The 21727-nt window shown below is 40.0% G+C and overlaps 1 protein-coding gene across 2 annotated transcripts in view; it reads right to left on the minus strand.

Moving 5' to 3' along the window:
- The window catches only part of LOC136826584 (uncharacterized), a 13505-nt gene extending 9571 nt beyond the window's left edge, over window positions 1–3934 (minus strand). The window contains exons 1-2 of one of the 2 annotated variants that reach the window (XM_067083800.1): window positions 3693–3934; window positions 769–882 (exon numbers count right to left, since the gene is read on the minus strand). In XM_067083800.1, coding sequence (XP_066939901.1) covers window positions 769–882; window positions 3693–3753 — 175 coding nt within the window. In that variant the 5' untranslated portion in view covers window positions 3754–3934. The remainder of the gene's footprint in view (window positions 1–768; window positions 883–3692) is intronic. The other variant, XM_067083801.1, reaches the window with a different exon arrangement.
- Between the last annotated feature and the right edge of the window lie 17793 nt (window positions 3935–21727).

Here is a 21727-nt window from a genome sequence, read left to right on the forward strand (position 1 = left end):
AGAATAAGAACACCATTGAAGCCTTGCTGCACATAGGAAAAAACTAACAAAAATGGAAGATAATCGTTATTAACAAAAATTATCATAATTACAACGAAGTTAAGAGTGGGAAGACGGCTGCAGTAGCACAGAGTAATATGAAAAATAAAAGATGATGATGATGATGATGATGAGGAGGAGGAGGAGGAGGAGGAGGAGGAGGAGAAAATGTGATATCATAGTCAGTATGATAGTGTGAAAAAAGGAGGAAAGTAATGATCATGAGAATCAATCAACGCAAAATGCGTAAACAAAAACTTTTTAATGATAAGGCGATGAAAGAAGAATTCGTTGATAGGGAGGAAAGGGCAAATTGAAATAAAAAAAAAAACAAAAAAATAAGATAAAAAGTGGAGACAAATAGGCAGGGAGAAACAATATGATTCCGGTCACAAAGAGAAGGTCGAAGACCGGAAATAAAATTGAATGAAGGAAAAAAAAAGATCAGTGTTGAGTTGCACGAACTATTGTATGAACAAGGAAGGAGAAAATTATGCTCGAATTGAAGGTAATGAACAGCTAAAAGAGGAACAAGGACGGTGGAGGAGAAGAAGAGGAGGAAAGAGTGATGACTATTGGATTACTGAATGACACATGAAAGCATGGGATAAGGCGATGAATAAAAAGTAAGGAAGCGTTCTCATAATACAATAAGAAACGGGCCATTAATCAAAATCCGAAAAGGAAAAAGTTTACGTGCTTACAGCTGATAATAAGGTCAAAACCCACCTTTGTCTACTGACGACATTTTTCTCCAAAGGAAGTAAGTGGCCGTGAGTGCGATGCTGAAGAGGAATATGAAGTAGATTCTCATCATGGGAGAAGATTCCTGCGATACTACCACTGCAAGAATGAATAGAATATGAACAGAATATGAAACACACAGTAAAAGGAATGAAAGGGGTTGCAGCTAGGGGCCGAAGGGACGCTGCAAAGAACCTTAAGTGATGCCTACAGTGTCGTGGATTGAATGGAATTAATGACATATAAAGCTTGCATCGGATCCATATTACTTTCAGTTGTCTCATTTATATTAATGCGGATTCTGAAATGCTTAACAAATCGCCTCAGTGGCTCAGAACTGTTCTTAATGACCGCTTATTGGATTAATAAAAACATTCTCGAGAATTCGATGGCTTTCCATTACGTTCCCAGCAGTTTGAAGTCTCAGCAACTTAGTACGGAGGTACAATCAACGTGAATAGAATATCTGTTGCAATAGTTGTGTAAATGGCGCATTAAGTGAAGGCGAAAACAATTGTTTCTTTTGGAATAATTTCTTAACAGTCTATTTTAATTCCTATGTGGAATTAAAAGATAAATTATTTTTTTTTTTGTACAGTACCAGCTCCTATTACAAATACCCTCATCACACTCGAGTAAAAGAGAAAAATTACCCGTCACCATTCCCATTTGAAAAACAAGTTTTGAAAACATTAAGCCTAACAAACACAAAGTCTAACAAAAATATCGGGCAACTGTGGTTCTTGGGAATACGTCTGCAATTAATTATGCCTATTTCTATGTAGAGTATGAAGTCTACAGTCATGGACATTTCAATTTCGTGGACTGAAAAACCATTACGCTGAAATTTTGGCCTGGAACCCAATGAACTACGAACCGTAATGCATGGCCTCTGATTCTTCATGAAAGGGTTTGTGTAGACTAATTTAAACCTGACTTGGAACAAGAAAACACAAATTTTCTCGAATATGTATAAGTGTATAACTCAGAAATGTTACGAAAAAGGAGGAGAGGAAGACAACCGGAATGAAAGGAGCACTGGTAAGGAAGAGTCTGTTGTCCTGTTCCATCTCTTGAACCACCTGCTGTTTAGGGAAATTGCTTAAAGGTGGGATGGAACCCGCAAAAACGCCGAAATGTAGAAAGTAAATGCTATATTTCAGAGACCAACTGTCTTTCTCATCAGGCAGGTAATGAATGAGAAAGAGTTACAGGAAAGCGGTATTTATACCAGAAGGTCCATAGGTCACTGCAGATTAAAGAGAAATTGTCAACTGGAGTGACGTAACAGCTGACCTATGGACCTTCTGGTATAAATACCGCTTTTCTGTAACTCTTTCACATTCACTACCTGCCTGATGAGAAAGACAGTTGGTCTCTGAAATATAGCATTTACTTTCTACATTTTGGCGTTTTTATCTTAAGGAATTCTGTTTTAACAGAAAATATTTCACAAAAAAATTAAGCATACCTTAGTTTAACCAGACCACTGAGCTGATTAACAGCTCTCCTAGGGCTGGCCCGAAGGATTAGACTTATTTTACGTGGCTAAGAACCAGTTGGTTACCTAGCAACGGGACCTACAGCTTATAGTGGAATCCAAACCACATTAAACCGAGAAATGAATTTCTATCACCAGAAATAAATTTCACAGTCATATATATACATATATATATTCACATATTATACTAATATTACTCGACATTTCGAAATAAATGTGCATCTAGAAGTTTTATATCTAGTTTTTTTTTTATTTTGAAGCTTGTCCTCTTGAATCGAAGTTAAGAAAATCTTAAGTTTATCTTTATCTCTTGACCTTAATGAAATAAGATGCGCTATCCATCTTCAAGGAAAATGACAATAGTTGGAAAAGCAGAGCGAAGAGAATTAGATTTTGATCAATGGTTGACACAGCAAGAAAGAAAATACGTTTTGAGAGAGGCGGAGAGACGCAGATGAGCACTGCTTGAATACTATCTCCGTGGAATTCAGTTAATCACCAGCAGTTCTGTCAAATCTTAGCTTTTACATCAAAATATAAAATATATCTTTAATATCACTATTATAAATCAGACAAATAAGACCACCAAATCATTTCTACAATTAAAGAGCTCGTCAGAATATTTTGTTCTGAAATGAGAGGTGAACAATGGAACAAAGAAAAGTTAAAACATTCAACAGTTAGGTAGGAAGATACAACTTGGAATGAATGAAATTAAAAGGCAGACAACAATGCGCCAGGGGCCGAATGGACGCTGCAAAAAAACCTTCAGCATCATCTACAGTTTAGTGTGAATCGCAAGGTACACTTTAAACAGGAGGAGGAGTTTCAAGGGCAAATACCGACCGCAACTAAACTTTCACTACTACTACTACTACTTATGGCTGCCCTCTCACGAGTATAAATTAATGCACGCATCACTGATTTGCTTTCACAGACTGCCGTGAAACAAGAGCCCGTTTCAACACAAGGTTGGATTAATCTGAAACGCACGAACTGTTTTGCCCTCTAAGATTCCGGAAAAAATTCTTTTTGAAGAAACCATGAATGATATTACACTCGGTGTGTCGCGGAATTTTTGAGGAAGTATAAGTGGTAGTATTTCACTTGAAATAACGCGCATCGCTTAGCGAATTATAAGCGATATTTCACTCAGAATAACACAGAGTATTTGGGAAAGTATATTAATCACATTGGCGGATGTTACAGCCTCAGATTACCCGATGTAGTTTATTACGTAATCATAATCATCAACAGCAAACGTCTACAATGCACTGAGAATTAATTTTAATATTTCATAGTACATTCCTGAAGGGAGTAGGGTTTTTTAAACCTAATCTACTGATACGGTGTGTGCTCGTGAAGCATTTTATGAGCCTCCAGAATAAGAAACCGATAGGAATATTACCAGGTACTACGCTGTCTTCGTCAGTAGGAATGTCCATGTTGATGGGTACTATCTCTCCCATTCTGTAGACTTCTTCGCGTTTTATTTTCTTGTTGGTGCAAAACAGCAAGTCTTAAAATATGAACTTGACTACAAAACAGGTCAGCGTTCTTCAAAGAAATATGAAGACAGATCAGAGAACAGCCCAGTCCCCCTGCAGTGTCAACTCGTTGAAAACTGGGACCCTCACAGTTCAGCTAGACGAACATGTGTTTGGCAGCTCCACAGGTGTATCGTTGAGTGAACCCACAGATGTTGGTTAATCGATGGCAATAAATACAATGAAAGTGGAAAAACACAATCGACGTCAGGATAAAAACGACGCATGACAACAACTCGTTAAAAAAAAAGTGTGTTCTTTGTAAAGTCGAAGTTCTGTTGTGAATTCCGTGCTATTTTCACCCTAAAAACAAAACATACATAATGAAAAGGCCTCTTTATAAACACTCATCTCTCACTTGAAGAACAGACAAAACCAGTATGACCGACTTAGAATTAACTCTGTCATGAAGATGATCTGGTGATTATGCCCAGTGCCAGAATGGGTTCGAACTACTCCTCTGACTTTTATAGGGGGTTGTTACATTCACATCTTTGGACCTTGCATATGGAGTTCATTCAGAATGGTAGCAGGTGACATAAACGAAACAAGAATATCACAGAGATTTTTCTTGTAGTGATGTTCATGCTCCGCGTTTTCACAAACTGGTGCGCACCTTTCCTCTTCATCTTTTACTGGAAAACCATTTATTGAATCTTTGTCGAAACATATTCATCAAATATGTAATAACTTGGTACATTAAGAATGCTTTCTGTGTTGTCTGAAGTTACTAAGCCCTTCTCCTGAACTAAAGGAAAGATACATGTAAGCTTAGAGACCGTTTTCGATATTTTGAGCGAATGTGGGCGGCTATCTTGAGGGACAAAATCCCAAGCAGTTCATTATCCATTAAACAGCAGCTCACTTTCTGTTACAAATGTTTTTATAACAAGGAACAGAATAAACGTTGAATTGGAATTTTTACGTGTGATTCCGTTCTATTTCGGCGTATGCGCTCGTCGGGACGTACTTAATACTCGGGTCTTTTGGTTCACTACTAAATATTGTGATTCTAAAAATAGTCTTATAAAGAGGTTTACGGTAAAATGCCTGTTATTACACCATAAGTTTGCTTATAAAGACTAGTGAATAGCAGAAAGAAATCTCCGGTGTAAAATAAGAATTCCTTGAATGAACAGCATAACATTCATATAAATCCGATAGAGCCATGTAGTTACCCGGGCCTTGAATGTTCAGGATTATTGTTAATGATACAATATTATAGGTAGTATAAAATGTTTTTAAAAAGAAGCTTCATTGATAATAAACAAATTGTGGTAATCTAATCTCTCACGCACGGTCTCAGGCCGTCCTAAGTTCCGAATACTCTATAATGCCGAAATTCGCTAGAGCTAACGAACTCGTCTTTTCAAGTTGAACATATTGATAGGTGAGAAGTGGATTCAGACCCAGCTTCCAACATGTCATCATGAATTCACGTCTTGCTCCTTATAAGCTTCGTCTATTTTATTTGCAATTCTGTAATCTCCTTATGGGCAGCTCTAAGAGCAAAAGCTGGTTGAATTCAAAACTGATGACGCTACATCCATACATGTCGCTAGCTTGTATTTCTGCAGTAAATGACAGACGACTGCGTTTTAATTCACAGTAACCCTCAAAAACGCAAAGTATCTCGGGTACATTGTTTTAGCCTTTAAAATGTCTTTGAGCTTGAGAATATCAACATCCAGAACACTATCGGGATAACAGTTCTACAGTTTTGCAATAAAAGCATCAAGGGACAACTGCAGTGCCCAGTGTGACGCCGTGGCACCTCTGTAAAATTTCTATGCTGACTCTGAGCAAGTAGTATCACCTACTCAAAGGGCATTAGGAACCGAGAACAACAGTGGGAACAGCTTTTGCATGGTAACCAAAATGGAAATTTTCCGATGATGATCCGAATCTCTTAGAAAACAGCCATTTTTGAGCAATTCATTTGAGATATCTTGGCAGTAGGACATTCTACTAGTGGTACAATAGATATAAAAAAAGGTATTCAAATATCTTGTGTGGATATGGTAAGCGATTAGTATCATTGTTTACATTTCTTATCAGTCACTGATACTTTCTCTTAGCTTTAAAAGACAAATGTGTGTTCTACGTCTTTATTTTGCCAAAATAAATGATCCTGGATTCATGCACAATCGTTTATCCCAAGGTAAAGGAACTAAAAGTAAAAGGAGAATAATCTGCCAGAGAAACAAGGTACAGCAAAAGTGTTGGTGTCATGATTGAAGCAGGGAAGTAAATAAAAAAAAATGTAGACAAACCCACATTCGTAATTGCCATTTGTAGATGCACTGCAATAATCTGAAAGAAAGAAAGAGATATAAAATTTAGGCCAAAGACCATGCGCTGGAACCTATGAGGTCATTCACCGCTGATAGGGAAACTGAGAGAATAAAGGTTTGAGAGGTGTAACACGTGGACATCCTCACAGTTGCACGGTGAAACAATTGTTAGGAGTGGGTGGATAGCAAGATGGAAGAAATATGAAAGGGGATACAGTAAATGGAATGAAAGGGGTTGCAGCTAGGGGCCGAAGGGACCTTGCAAAGAACCTTAAGTCATGCATACAGTGCACCGCGTGAGGCGCACTGACGGCACTATCCCCCTACGGGGTCAATAATCTGAAAGGAGCAATTACTTACTTAAAAATATGCATGTTAGCAGGCAACACAGGAAAGTGGAGTCCTACATAAAAAAAATTAACGACGAATACATAAAACCGGTTGATTGACCTTTTTGTTTTATTCTCATATAAAGCGCAAGTACTCTAACCAGGAAGTGCCTCTTGCAAGTATATACTTTAAGGTCATAACAAAAAACAATGTATTTTAGTAAACAGCTCTGCGGTTTGATAAAAACTTTGCAGCAGGTGTTTTGGACTGGTGTGACCTTTGCGCCTAGGCAGTGGCAATGAGGTGTCAGGTATTGTGCGTTTTAAATGTAATGGAGTGATCCACACTGTACATCCAAGTATCTTCCTAACACAGATTTCTAATTATAAAAGATGCATGGCTTACCATCTTGAATGTCAATGGCAACTGAATGGACCTTTCGTATCGAGTTCGGGTCTCGCATGCAAAACAATACATCAGTTCAACCATTTCGTCAGTTCTATTCAAACACTAACTTTTGCTCTGGGTATGAACATAATCACAATATAATGAACCCTATGACCCTACTTGAAGAAACTTCCAATTATGTATCACTTTCTTGGGAGTATCGTAAGAAGTGTAGCAGTAATTTCTATTTTAGCTTTTACTTTTTTTTATAGGTACAAAACCGTTGTATCCTACTGTCGAGCTGGCAACAAGTGTGTAAAAAAAAGCTAGAACAGACTATTGCCAACGTCGTCATTAACATTTTTTACTTTTTTTATTTTTGTCCTTTGAACACCTGTACGAAGCGTTGTCATTTTTTAGTCTGAACCAGTTTGATTAGTTTCCACGTATTATACACAAGTAGTGAACACATGCATATCAAGATATTGAATCTATCTTTATATTAAATGTATTTTCACACTAGTCAGTAGCTATCTGTCAATGCCAGCTCTAATATACTCTATGTATATTATTCTTAAATTTATCAAAAAGAAAAAGAAAAAAAGCCACGTAGATTCTCTATCACAGTTTCATATCTTCTTCCCAGTCACCCAGAACACAGTTACTAGTGTGAGTGTATATGTGTGTATATATATATATATATATATATATATATATATATATATATATATATATATATATATATCCTCAGTGAACAAGGAAACGAAGATCTCCATTCTCACAAATTTATTTGCCTAAATTTCATAACACTTGCCATATTTTCAAGGTTAAAAGAAAAAAAAATGCACAATAGATAGAATCATAGTAATAGAAACTTAAAAATTTTCAATAAACAAAAGGTATATAAACAAACAAAAAATTTATAATACAGTGATTCTATCTGTCGCACAACTTTTTCTTCTTTTAGCTTTGAAAATGTGACAAGTGTCATGAAACGTCAAAAAATATTTTTGTAAGAAAGGTCTTCCTCTCCCGTGTTCCTTGAGGATGTGTATGTTTTAGTTGTGGCCTCACCGTCTGTGTGTGTATATGTGATATATATATATATATATATATATATATATATATATATATATATATATATATATATATATATATATATATATATATATATATATATATTGTGAGGACAAGAAAGGTCAACTGGGTATTAGATTATTTATTACCTGAGTGCAGGTATACATGGCAGAGTGCGGATGGAAACGTGGTGCCCGACCTCCGATCGCCGTGTCCCGCACTCTGAGCAATTTGTGTTTGTTGACAGACAAACAAATGACAATTTTGAGAGACATAATAAATGTACAATGATGAAATACATGTCGGCAGAAAGGCCAGAAAATTCTACACATGAATATTTACATGAGAGTCTTGACATATTAAGAAATGCAATGCATGATGTGGTTGATGCGACAACGAAGAGACGTCTGACATCTTTACAAGTACTCCCCCTCCGCCCCCCTCAAGACAATAATTACAAAAGTAATGACTGGAAGATATCTGAAAAATCAATCACGGAATTGCTTTGGGAGCAGGAGCCAGCCCCGAGTTCTTGATACCTGCAGATGTGGGGCGGCTTCAACTGCTGAATCACCTGGCAGCTTAACCGAGCAAATGACTTCCTTATTGCGGCCCTTGGGATGTCCTCGACCCTGTTTCGGGATGGCGAAGGGATCATCTACAGCCACGTTTTGTAGAGAAATTCTGGGGCGCCTGCTGGTTTCCTCCCGAGTTTCGCTGTCTAACAGGAAAGTTGGTTTCAGCTGGTCGCCAGAAACCCAGTCTTCACGCCCATGGATGTTGATGAGATAGGCCTTGGATGATCTGCTGATGACACGGTATGGGCCCCTTCCCCTGTACGGTCTGGTCAAGGGTGGGCAGTGGGCATCGATCCTGATGAAGATGTGGGGGCAGATATCCAGGCTCCCAGGGCTGTAGACGTGGGTCCTGTCCGTGAAAGTCTTTTGGCAGGGCGCAAACTTCTGTGCCGCTTCCCTCAGCCTTGGAAGGGAGGTATCTGCGTTGTCCGGCGCCGTGGGGAAGAACTCTCCCAGACCAGCTAGTGTTTTGCCTTAGACTTTCTCTGCGGGAGATACATCGCCATCTGACCTCGGTGCGTGCATAGACCCAGCAGGACCCAGGGGAGCTGGGTCTTCCAATTGTTGTCGATACAGCATGCCATCAGAGCGGTGGGCCCTTTCCACCATGCCATTGGCTGTGGGGTTATATGCCGTCATACTGTGGAGAGTTGTCCCCATTAGGCGTGCCAGGGCAACCCAGAACTCTGACAAGAATGCCGGGCCCCTGTCCATAGTTATGCTGTCAGGCACACCGAAACGGCTGATCCAACTCGACAGGAGGGCCTCTGCACAGGCGATTGTTGATGCTTCCGGCCACCGTGAGGGACAGTCTATCTGGCGCCCCCTGATTGCAGCAGAGGACCTACAATGTCTATATGGGTGTGACTGAAGTGCTGACGTGGTTGAGGGAATTCTCCGATGCCTGATTGCGTGTGCCGGGTGACTTTACTTGTTTGGCACAGTATACAGCTCTTTGCCCACTGCCGAACATCCTTCCTGATACCGTGCCACATGAATTTCTCTGTCATCAGGCGTGCTGTTGTTCGGCCTGATGGATGGGACAGGCCATGGATGACATCGAACGTCTGCTTTCTCCTGGACGCGGGGATCAGGGGGCGTGGGCGGCCCAAGCTGGTGTTGCAGAGAAATGTTGAAGTGGATCCTCCTATCAGCACGTCTTCCCATTTCAGTGCGGTGAGTGCCATGCAGTAGGCTGTGGTTTCCGGGTCTGTGGCCTGTTCCTTCGCCAGGTCCTCGTAGTCTATGCCGAGGTGGACGGAATTTATCTCGACCTTTGATAGGGCATCGGCTACTGGGTTCTTCCTGCCGGGGACGTAGCTAATGGTGCAGCTGAACTCGGAGATAGCAGCCAAGTGCCGCTGCTGCCTTGCAGACCATGTGTCTCCCGCCTTCGTGAACGCATGTACACTACTAAAGGCTTGTGTCTGTGAGGACGGTAAAAGGGGTGCCATCCAAGAGGTACTTGAAGTGCCACACAGCTTGGTAGATTGCCAGCAGCTCCCTGTCGAATGCGCTGTAGCAGGTCTCTGGCGGTGTTAATGTGCACCGTGGTGGATGTTGCTTTGGTAAGTCTCAGGGAGGCAGTGGGGTCGTGATGTGTTAATGTGGTGGCTTTGGCAAGGGCTGCCTTCGTCTGCTCGAATGCCTGTTGTTGCAGAGCTGCCCATGCCAGTGCTTTCGGCTTTCCCTTCAGGACTGCGGTCAGGGGATACATGATGCGGGCGACGTCTGGTATGAAGCGACGGTAGTAGTTGACCATGCCGAGGAACTCCTGTAGGGACTTGATGGTTTTTGGCGTTGGGAACTTCTTTACTGTGTCCACCTTGGAGGCCATGGGCGGACACCTGCTGGTGAGATCTCATGGCCCAGGAAGTCTACCTTTTCTGCTCTGAAGGTACACTTGTCAAACCTGACGATCAAACCGTTCTCCTGCAGGCGCTTCAGCACAGCCCAGATGTGGCACAGGTGTTCCTCTGGGGACCTGGAGAAGATCGGGATGTCGTCTACGTAGCAAACGCAGAAAGGTAGGTCCCCCAAGATGGTGTCCATAAGGCCGTTGGAATGTGGCCCCGGCGTTCCTGAGGCTGAAGATGGAGTAGGAGAAGGTATACGTTCCGAACGGCGTGATGATGACTGTTTTCAGAACGTTGTCAGGGTGCACTGGTGCCTGAAAATAAGACTTGAGTAAATCCATGTTTGTGAATACTTTGGCCCCGTGCAGGGCGCCTGTTAGGTCCCTCATATTCAGCAAGAGATAGTGGTCCTGTGATGTTACTAGGTTCAGCCGACGATAGTCTCCACAGGGCCTCCAGGAGCCGTCTGGTTTCTTTGCCATGTGGAGGGGGGATGCCCGCGGGCTCGATGTCTTCCTGCAGATGCCTATCTGTTCCATCTCGGCAAAGGCCCGTTTAGTGTTTTGGAGTTTTTTGGGTGGCAAGCGCCGGAATTTGGTGTGTGTTGGCGGGCCTGTCATGGTGATATGGTGATGGATGCCGTGTTTGGCCTGGGCTCCCGGCAACTGACGCAGTTCTGGCTTGAAGACGTCTGGGAACTCATGGAGGAGGGCGCTGTACTTGTTCGAAGAGATGGAGCAGACAGCGGGCATCCCCGGCCTGGTGGAGAGCAGTCGGGAGTGGCAGGTTCCGGTATCCAGCAGGCGTTTTCGGCCAACACCTACCAGAAGTCCGTGGTGTGCAATGAAATCGGAGCCCAGGAGAGGGAACTTGACATCCACGATGACGAAGGGCCGATCATATTTACGGCCCAGGGTGGATATTCTGTGGGTCAAAGTTCCGTAGCGGTGGGTGGGGCTTCCATTTGTGGCCACCAGTACGGTTGTGACGCTGGATGTGTGGTTGTGGTCCTCTCTCGATGGCAGAAACACCAACTGCATCGCCCCGGTGTCTACCAGCATCCGTCGTGTCGATATGGCGTCGTGGATGAAGAATCCTACTGGTCGGGAGTCTTTAAGGTTTGCGGCCACTGCTGTTACTTGTGGCTGCTTTTCTCGTTTTTGTGAAAGAACAGGGGACTCTGCAATTTCTGGCAGCGCTTCCAAACCTCTGATGGAAGTAACACCAGGCTGGATTTGTCCACATCCTCTGCTGCTGTGGCAGCACCTTCCTCCTGTACATCGCGTTTGTGTCCTCTGCCTCATCTTCTTCTGTTACCAGGTTACAGGCTGCAGGTGTTGCGGCGTGTTTGGAGCCTTGGTGGCGCCTCGTGGAGTTGGTGTGCAACGTTCACCAGTTCGTCCATTGAAAGGGTGTCTGCACCCGTGATTTGCCCCCTCACCTCCTGCGGAAGGTGCCGCAGGAATATTTCTTGTGACAAGCTGATCTCATTCCTCCGACCGTCCGCGTCGACCCCTGGCAGCATCAGGAGACCTCGGAGTTTGTCCCAGGCGTCCCTGGGTGATGTGTCCCCCAGGGGCTGGGTCATCAGGTCGAGGGCGCGTTGGGCTCTCTCTGGGGCGGGCATGGAGTATGTTTCGATGAGCTTGTCTCGCAAGTCTCTGTACTTGACTTTGCCTAGCTGCGAGTCCAACCATGGGTGATTTTATTGAAGACCTCCTCTGGTAGCGTTGTCATGGTTATGTCTGCCTTGGTCTCCTCGTCTGTAATTTTCGCCACCTGGAAATGGACATCTGCCTGCAGAAACCAGGATGCGGTGTTTTGTCGCCAGAACGGATTGAGTTTTATCACCTGGCTTATTGGTGCCTTCGAAGGTGAGAGAGGGATGCAGAGGATCTGTGCGTCCTCGGAATGACTTTCTACCTCAGTGTTTGACATTCTTCCTCACACCAAAACGCGAAGTACATGCCGTATTTAGTCCGTTAATGGTGTTTGGGGCTTGTCAGAAGTCAAAACTATACGCTGTGTGGTTCCGTTAATGACTTCTGAGTACGGTCGACGTGAATCGTAAATGGCAGGGCCAAGCCGTTTGAGCACGCCAGAACGTACCTGAAGGGGTACGCTGTAATTAGTCCTCTAGTGGCGTGGGTGTTCTCCGAGGAAGGAGCTTTCAGAGTCATAGACTTTTGTTGCCGTGTGGTTCCGTTAAAGGCTCTCTGAAGGTAAAGCAGCCATAGTGAGTTCATTAATGGCGAAGCCAAAACTGCTGTGTTTACCGTCACTCCTCAGGTCACCAGTTGTGAGGACAAGAAAGGTCAACTGGGTATTAAATTATTTATTACCTGAGCCCAGGTATACTTGGCAGAGTGCGGACGGAAACGTGGTGCCCGACCTCCGATCGCTGTGACCCGCACTCTGAGCAATTTGTGTTTGTTGACAGGCAAACAAATGGCAATTTTGAGAGACATAAATGTACAATGATGAAATACATATCGGCAGAAAGGCCAGAAAATTCTACACATGAATATTTACATGAGAGTTTTGACATATCAAGAAATGCAATGCATGACGTGATTGATGCGAAAACGAAGAGACATCTGACATCTTTACAATATATAATGTTCAGTTTGAATCCACTGAGTCATGGATGATCCCCAGCAGGAAATTTCCATATCTTCTGATGCTCCATATAGCCTACCTTGTAATGAACAGCAGTCGGTTCAACAGGTTCTTAAATACAAAAAGGAACAGGACTGGAATGACTGGCAGAAACTAAACTAATTTATTATTTACAGTAATTTACATTATATACAAACAAGTCAGGTTCAACGAGGTAATACTTAAAATGAACAATTCAATAAACATTACTCAAGAACAAATTAAACATAAAATCGAGTCAGTACAATGTACAACCCAAGTAATTATACCTCAAATAGATCAATAACCCACACTTGAGCAGCAAAAATAAATACACAGGCAGCATAATAAACAATACAACAGATGCAACTAAATAACACACAAGCAGCATAATACTAATTACATAAACGGCATACTAAATAATATATAAGCAGCATAATACTAACTACACAAAAAATTACATTACGGTCATTAAAACATGTAAAACAAATGACTTCAACATTAACATCCAAAAGCAATAACTTGTCCAAAAATGTAATTATTACTATAAACAATTAAAAGTAATTGAAGAGAGCTTTGTCTCAAAAATATACCATGCCCCAAATCGGGCTTAACACAAAAAGACAACCCCAGAAGAGTTGTCGAGACAGTCACAACTGTCTACAAGGACGAAGCCAAACAGATGAACCTGTCATGCCACCAAGACAGCCACTGGCTGCCGAACAGGAACAAATCTACACACCAGATGACCACGGCCGAGTTGTCGAGACAGCCATATGCTGCCGAACGGGAACCAATCCCCACATTAGATGACCACGGTCAGTCATCGAAATACCCTCAGCTGCCATCAGGGATGAAGACACACACAGACAATGAGATCCTTCACCTCCTGTCAAAGCCAATAGGTAAGCAATACCTGCCGCCCATCCAAACTGACTTCCTGCTCCTCTGCTGCCGAGATACTGACTCGTTGCCGCTACGAACCTGACTGCCTCTGTCAGAAACAATGCGACAGATGTCAACTTGCCCACAAAGAAAAACTTGCAGGTAAGGAGGCAACAACCCACCAAGGGAACAATCGGCAAATGATTGTCCCATCAAAACAAACACTAAACCTCACAACCAATACAGATGTCAAATCCGCAATGTTTCGAATCCCCTCATGCACCTGCACAACTTGCCACTATCATGGCCTGCACTGCACAATTCGCCTCTTTGATGGTCTGCACTCTCGTGTTTCCTGAATAATAAAGTCTTCCTTTCCAATATTTCTTTCATACCATCTATTCAGCACTATCTGGGCTTCCTTATCCTCGTCCTCTCTCCTCAACTTCCGAATTGTACTCTCTATTTCCCCTAACCTATCATCTTTGAACCACAATTTACCTGACGGTCTTTTTTTTCCTCTATGTATTTCCACATTCCTAAAACCTATTCCTTTCATTCATATTTGATATTCCCACTCGTAAAGGAAAGCTGGTTCAACAATTCCTTCTTACTTTTCAACCTTTAGTTCCACTAAGTCTCTTCCCAATCTTTTGCACACAACCTGCTACCTTCCTTGCTTCATTTTTTTTTTTTACTTCGCCTTGTCCTAACATAATTGGTTATATTTGCTTCCAAAAACCTATACAAATTAACAGCTTCTATTCCTCCACCATCCATATTACCATTCATTGCTCTGCCTTTCTGACTTCCAGTTACCCTTATAATCTTCCTTCTGTTCATACCCTCTCAACTTTCTCGCATAAATACTCACTGTTTTCTGCAATATTTCTTTCCTGTCTCCAGTCAGCACTGTGCCATCTTGAAACATCATCACACTCTTATTCACGACCCAGTTTCTTATGACAACTTTGCCCTTGCATCTAATGCCCTTTCTATGAATTTCATAATAATCCATCAATAGGCCTTTTAAACAGCCACAGAAACATAGCATTCCCGTCTACATATTCTGACATATGCTTCATTCATCAGTATCTCAGTAAATTATCTTCTGTACCATTCAGCCTCAACACCCTCTACAGAATTGAATTGAATATAGAATTTAGGCCAAAGGCCAAGCAATGGGACCTAGATCATTTAGCATGAAAGGGAAATTGACAGTAAGCAGTTTTGAAAGAGGAAAACCTTGCAGTTGCACTATGAAACAATTGTTAGAGTGGAAAGTCAGATGGAAGAAAGAATATGGACAGGGGTACAGTAAAAGGAATGGCAGAGGTTGCAGCTAGGGGCCGAAGGGATGCTGCAAAGACCCTTCATTGAATTGAATTGAATATAGAATTTAGGCCAAAGGCCAAGCATTGGGACCTATGAGGTCATTCAGCACTGAAATGGAAATTGACAGTACAAGGTTTGAGAGTAATACCTACTTTCACCACATAAAGTGCACTGACAGCACTAACCCCCTATGGGGTTAACACCCTCTACAGTACTTCTCTAGCCATTGTCATCAATCATTCTTTAGTTCTATGTATGGCATGTAGTTTTTCCCCTTCACTTTCAAACTTCTCACATAACAGCTCCATAACAGATGCTTTCTCCACACATCCTCTTCCTTGTTTAAACCCAAACTGTTCTTTCCCCATCAATAATTGCATCATCTGTCTTCCTTTATCAATCAAAATCCCATCTTACATCTCTTGTATAGTAAGTACTGTAATGTTTCTACTACTCTTACAGTCTCCTGTTACCATTACCCTTAAACAAAGAATTACTTCTCTTACCCATTCCTCTGGAACCCCTCTCTCATCTTACACACCTTCGCCAATTACTCAGTCAAACTGTCACTACCATACAACAGCATTGCTTGTAAGCTTATCAAATCCCAGTTTCTTCCATTCTTCACTGTCTTAATTGTCTTTCTTACCTACTCAACAGTTAACACAAGCATTCTCAAAATTACACTGACCCTTTCCAATTGCATTATTCACCTCAACCTACCTTCTTATGCTCCATGTGCAACAGATCTGCTGATCAAAGACTGCATTCACTACAAACACCACCTCTTCATTTGCACCTTTTCTACAGTCCATTTAATCATTTTCCCTCTACATTTACTTTCCTGTAAAAACTTTCCTATTTTCCATAAATCTCCTTATTACTTCTACCCCTCTAACTTATCCTTTGCCTTCTGTTCATCTCTAACTTCCTTCTTGACTACCATATCTCTCCTGTATAACTTCTGTCAAGCAATTACTACTCATTATAATTCTATTTCCAAAACTATTTTCATTCCCTCTTGTTATCCTACTATAACAACTAACATCTTTGCTGATTTATGATCCCCATCCTTGAACTGTACATATTCTTCAAACTACACCTTCCACCTCTATTTGTACCTTAGCTCAATTTTCATCCATTGTCTCCTTTTATGCTCTTCTTGCTTCCCTCTTTCTACTCTCATTTGTTTGAATTACATTTTCACTGCTTACTTTTCAATTTGAAATGACATCTTAACTTTTGCTTAAACCAAACAATAATCAGTAATACCTCCAGCCATTCCTCTTTTCACATTAAAGCCACCAAATTGTTCTCCCATTAGCTGCATACTGATGTATGATCCAACATTCTTTTCTTAATCTTCTTTCCAAGGATATTTATGAATAATCTTTGGAAGCCAAGTATTTAAGTGATCCTCGAGTCTTTTTGACATTAAAAGTGCTATCCCTTTCCTAACTACACTTTTCAGCTAATCGAGACACAATCACTCTGTCTTTACCATTCCTGCATACCCACCCCTTCCACCTATGTCTAACAAAATATTTATATGTCCAGCTTGCTCTGCTTAAGCAGATCAACTCTTGTTCATTTCTCTTCGGCATCACATCCGTACTTCCAAAATCTAAGATTTGGTGTATTTCATTTTTCAAAAATGTCATTACAGGGTATGGAGCTGCAAAACCCATACCCCTGGCCCTTTGGAGACTTCAACATCAAGCAAATTAGTGAGAATGCCATTATTTTACTTTTCTGGCATCCCACAGGAATACAAGAGTGGTTCTAGTTGGCCCAAAAGAGGCTCATTTCCATATAGGACCATTACCTACCAACAAAGGTTCAAACCTTCAATACCTTGAGGTACATCAAATCTGTACTTTTTATGCCAAAAGTGGTCAAGTGGTATTGCTTACTACCACCAGCAAAGACTGACTTGAAGAATCAGCTTGCCACTGGCTTCAAGATGAATGTTTCATCTGCATATGGGGTGACTTTTCTCCTCCAAGATATTCACATTCCTCCATTACCCATTGGCACTTCTTATGGCTGCAATGTCTGGGTAGTACTGCTCACTGTGACCATAGTAGCAGTCAATTTTCATTGACTGATTTGTGGAGACAGGTTTCAGTAGTGATTCTTGATAAGATGATTCCTTGGAGACATGGGACTATGGACTACTAAACAAAAATCAAACCACTGCAGCTGTTTTGAAAAGGTATGAAAATAGAAAATAAAATGTGTAAGGCAAAGCTGGCTCAATTGTACAACCAATGACAAAGACAAACTGAAACAGTGAGATTAGAAAAGATTTGAATGCTACAAAGTTTCATAAAGTGGAAGAGTAATGTGTAGTGTTATATTTGGGTCTGGTTTGCTCTTTCCAGGTACAACAGGTTGGTAAAACTGGGATTACATACTCTCAAGAGTAGGCAACTCATAAACGATAGGGCCAAGCATATATTTTTCAAAACCACACAGGTCTTCATCATTTGGTGATATCACTCTTCTTTCAGTGTTGTAGATAGGTTGAAAGGAAATGTAAATAAAAATCAAATGGTAATGATCACTTTCACATCATAATTACATGTTTGAAAGTCCACAATTTTAAGCACTATGCTACAACCAAACTAAAAAGTATCAATTACACCACAAAAACATTAAATCTTTTTGATAAATAAGAGATCACAATGAGACCAATTTTTGTCTGAACTTTATCATCAATGCAGCAAATAAATTCATATCCCTTTCCACAACTATCTAAGCTTATAGCTCACAGATCCATGGGTGTATCTCTTCAAAGACAAATGCTCTATACAATCAGCTCTTAATAGAAGATGCAATCAAATACAGTCAAAAGACTGTACAAAACACCTTGCAGACACTAGCAGCAAGATATCATTTATGTGAACTACCAGAAAATTAAGAGTAACCTAACTATTTACATGGAACTTTGAAACAGCAGAAAATAGAACATATTTGCCAGTGCATTAGATGCAACAGCATATTAGACACAGCCCTACTATACAAGGGTATTTTGAAGGATACTACATATGCAACTAAAAGAAGGAAGTACAGTACTTATCTTTTCAATTTTGGACTTAATGACATACATTATGATTACTGTACTAAGTTTTTTAAGCTTTTACTATTTCCTTATTATATTTCATTCACTTATTTCTTATTTTTATTTTCACACCAATCTTTTTATGCACTTTACCATTTATCAATGTTATTTCTTTAAGGTGTTTTTTTCTTTCTTATATCTCCCTCCCTCAGTGTAAACATGGCATCTGCTCTAAAAGCATGAGGCCATTTGAATGCAGTTATGTTTGTTTATTACCCAATAGTTTCTTTCTCTTATAACATTTATTTTAATCATTACACTGTTTAACTTTTTTTATGTACATGTTGAACTCACATCTTTATCATAAACTTACTCATTAAAATAAAATGCTGTACTTTGGTTATAGTCGATAATGAATCCTATGGCCACATTAAACACAAGGTGATTTTTTTTTATATTTTTTTAAAAACTGCATCTTCTCTGCCTGCAAATACAGCATATACAGTATTATGGAAAATTTACAGTTTGCAGAGAATTAGCTCTTGGGAAAGATAACATTTCATTTGAATAATTTAACATCTAGGACCACTAAACACAAACTTATGTATTAGTTAGTCATAAATGATTTGTTTAACCAGACCTCTGAACACTTTTAGGGTTCTTCTCGGGCTGGCACAATGCCATACACCTTTATTGCCATAGTTAAACTTAGCAAGGGCTCAGGCAGAGTAATATGCATAGAATAGAATGTACAATTTAGGCCAAAGGCCAAGCGCTGGGACAAGGCAGTGCTAATATGGGAAAATTGAATTAACTAGATGTTTACACGTTAACAGGCAAAATCCCCACTCTCACCCAGTTTGGATCCCTGGCATAACTATTCCACCCGAGTCATTACCTCACCTTCATGATCATAATCTGGAGAGGATTTGCAAACCATTTGACCGTACTGCACTCAGAGGCATTCTAAGCTGAAATCACTGTATGATGGTATATGTGGGTACCTGTCAATGTTAACTGAAAGCCCTGATGGACTATACATTTCAAGTTCACATGATCCATGTTTATTACGAGAAACTGGGATGTGGAGTGCCCATACTTAACATTAGCAGCATATTTCACCACCAGTCAATAACCACTTGCAATTATACATAACATATGCAGAGATTATAATTTTTGACATGCTGAATGTACATGCAATACAAGTGAAAATAGATACCAGTGTATAATCAGTTCTATAAACCAGAAGTTGATAGCTTTCATAAAGATACCAGGTAGAAGAAATGATGGTGCTGAATTATAGATGAGGCCACCCAACAACCATGAACCAAACTAAAATCCCTAGCTGTTGGAAAGCTCATACTGGAAGAAGCAAGAGTCAAAAGGTTGTAAACTCAGTAAAGAAACTGTCATGCAACACCAGGTGCTGACAGGTCAATTCTAATGTTATTGTACTGGGCAAGAGTCCTACCAAATAAAGATTAGAAGTTAAATATATTCATCTGCTTGAAAATCAGGCTTACAAACTTTGCATTCATTTCACAATAAAGGCCACAGAATATGTACTGCAGCTTGTAATTCTCTAAGCAAATCAATATACATTTGACATGTGCAAAGGACATGTACATGCCACCTCCATCATCTTTTCATCATCTCATCTATATATATAACTCACAATTCTCTTTATCACTTCCAACCATCCTGCCATCTGACGCCTGTTATTCTTCTTAAAGTTTTATTCTCCAATTAAAAAATCTTTTAGATATAGTTTCAAAGTTTTACAGAAGTACAAGCTACTCTATCATATTTCAAGTTAGGGTCGTTTGTACTGGTAATCTTTCACCACCAATAGAATAAGATGAGTTATTTTCACTACTTCACCCAGACTGCTAGGTTCATAATAATTATCTCTTGTAATCTTGATAATTACTGGGTATTCAGTTTTAAACTAATAAATGATTTGTGCTTTTTTGAGATACAAGATGTTCACTACTAAATAAAAGAAACTAATCTTAAATCTGAAGGAATAAGTAAATTCATTAGACATTTCATTATTTATTAATCAAACTATAAAAGATAAATAAAATTCACTTAACATTTCAGAATTTATTAATCAAACTATATAAGATAAATAAAAGAGTACTGATGCAGCACTCTGCCTGGCCATTGACCAAACAATTATTTTTAAGGTGTTTCAAAATTAAAATGCCTAAGTTAACATACTTGAATGCAAAGTATTACTTTTTCCAAAATTTCTTGGAATATTCAGATTTTAAAGCTATGTGCTGTATAACAAAAACCAATACGTAAGTACCACAGGCAGCTGTTCACTTAAAACTCTGCTTAATCTATTACAGTAATTGTTAGTAATTTATTTGAGCAATGAACCTATGCTATAACAGTAAGATAACTACATGCTATGTTATATTAAAATTAACTAGTTACTCTCATCACAGCCAAATGAACTATTCTTGCTTTTATTCAGTTTAAACTTTCATTGAGTTTAAACCTCCTAAAGCTCCTATCAGATCTATATTACCTTAGGAATTAATAAATATAAACAAATGGTAACTTTTCTTAAATGCTCAGTCTGCCCCTGCAAGGTCCAGTAAGTGCACTGCACATATACTGAGACTGGTAATTAATTCCCTAGTAACATCCCTTTAGCCAAACCAAAGAGTCCCACTTCTTGACTCTCACAGGGCTGGCCACAAGAATTGCCTGGTCATAAAATCTAGCTCTACTTTTTCCTCACCACCACACTACTTAAAAGATATAATTACAGTTTGAGGTCTGGCAGTGTTTTCAATCTTAGACTATGCACCTACTGTTATTTGAGAGCCCTTATTTTCTAGTCTTGTTTACTATAAATATTCAATACTTAAATCATTCATTTTTAATATTGCTACTTCAGAAAATCAAAACTCTAAAGGATTTCAATGCCACTTGTAAGGTGAACTGTTTTCCAAGCAGTCATGCATTGATACCAGTAAGATAAAATGCTTACAATAAAATATTCATTACATTTTTTCTGGTATGACATTACTATCTAGCAAGCCATGAGCGATGCACTGTGGACAGTATTAAACGTTCTATGTAGTACACCTTCCACCAAAGTTGCACTGCTTGTGCAGTTTACTTTTCATCCATTGATTTTTGGTCTCGTCCCACCTAGCCATTCAGACTTCTTTCAGATAACTTGCTCCTAATTATCCCTTTAATTTAACTGAAACTACTTCTGACTGGCCATATGAGTTTTCAGAAGTGTGGCTCATTGGTATTGTTAAACCATTTCACAATCATAATAAAAATAGTTATTTTGAAGATTTCAACAAAACTTAGTAAAAAAGAAAAAACTTCAGAATACAGTACTGTATAATACAAACATGACTTGATTCTCTACTGAGCCAAGTTGTTAGATTCAACATAAAGTAAAACTTGAATGACCATTAA

This window comes from Macrobrachium rosenbergii, chromosome 41, assembly GCF_040412425.1.
Source record: "Macrobrachium rosenbergii isolate ZJJX-2024 chromosome 41, ASM4041242v1, whole genome shotgun sequence".
In the NCBI taxonomy this organism is placed as follows: domain Eukaryota; kingdom Metazoa; phylum Arthropoda; class Malacostraca; order Decapoda; family Palaemonidae; genus Macrobrachium; species Macrobrachium rosenbergii.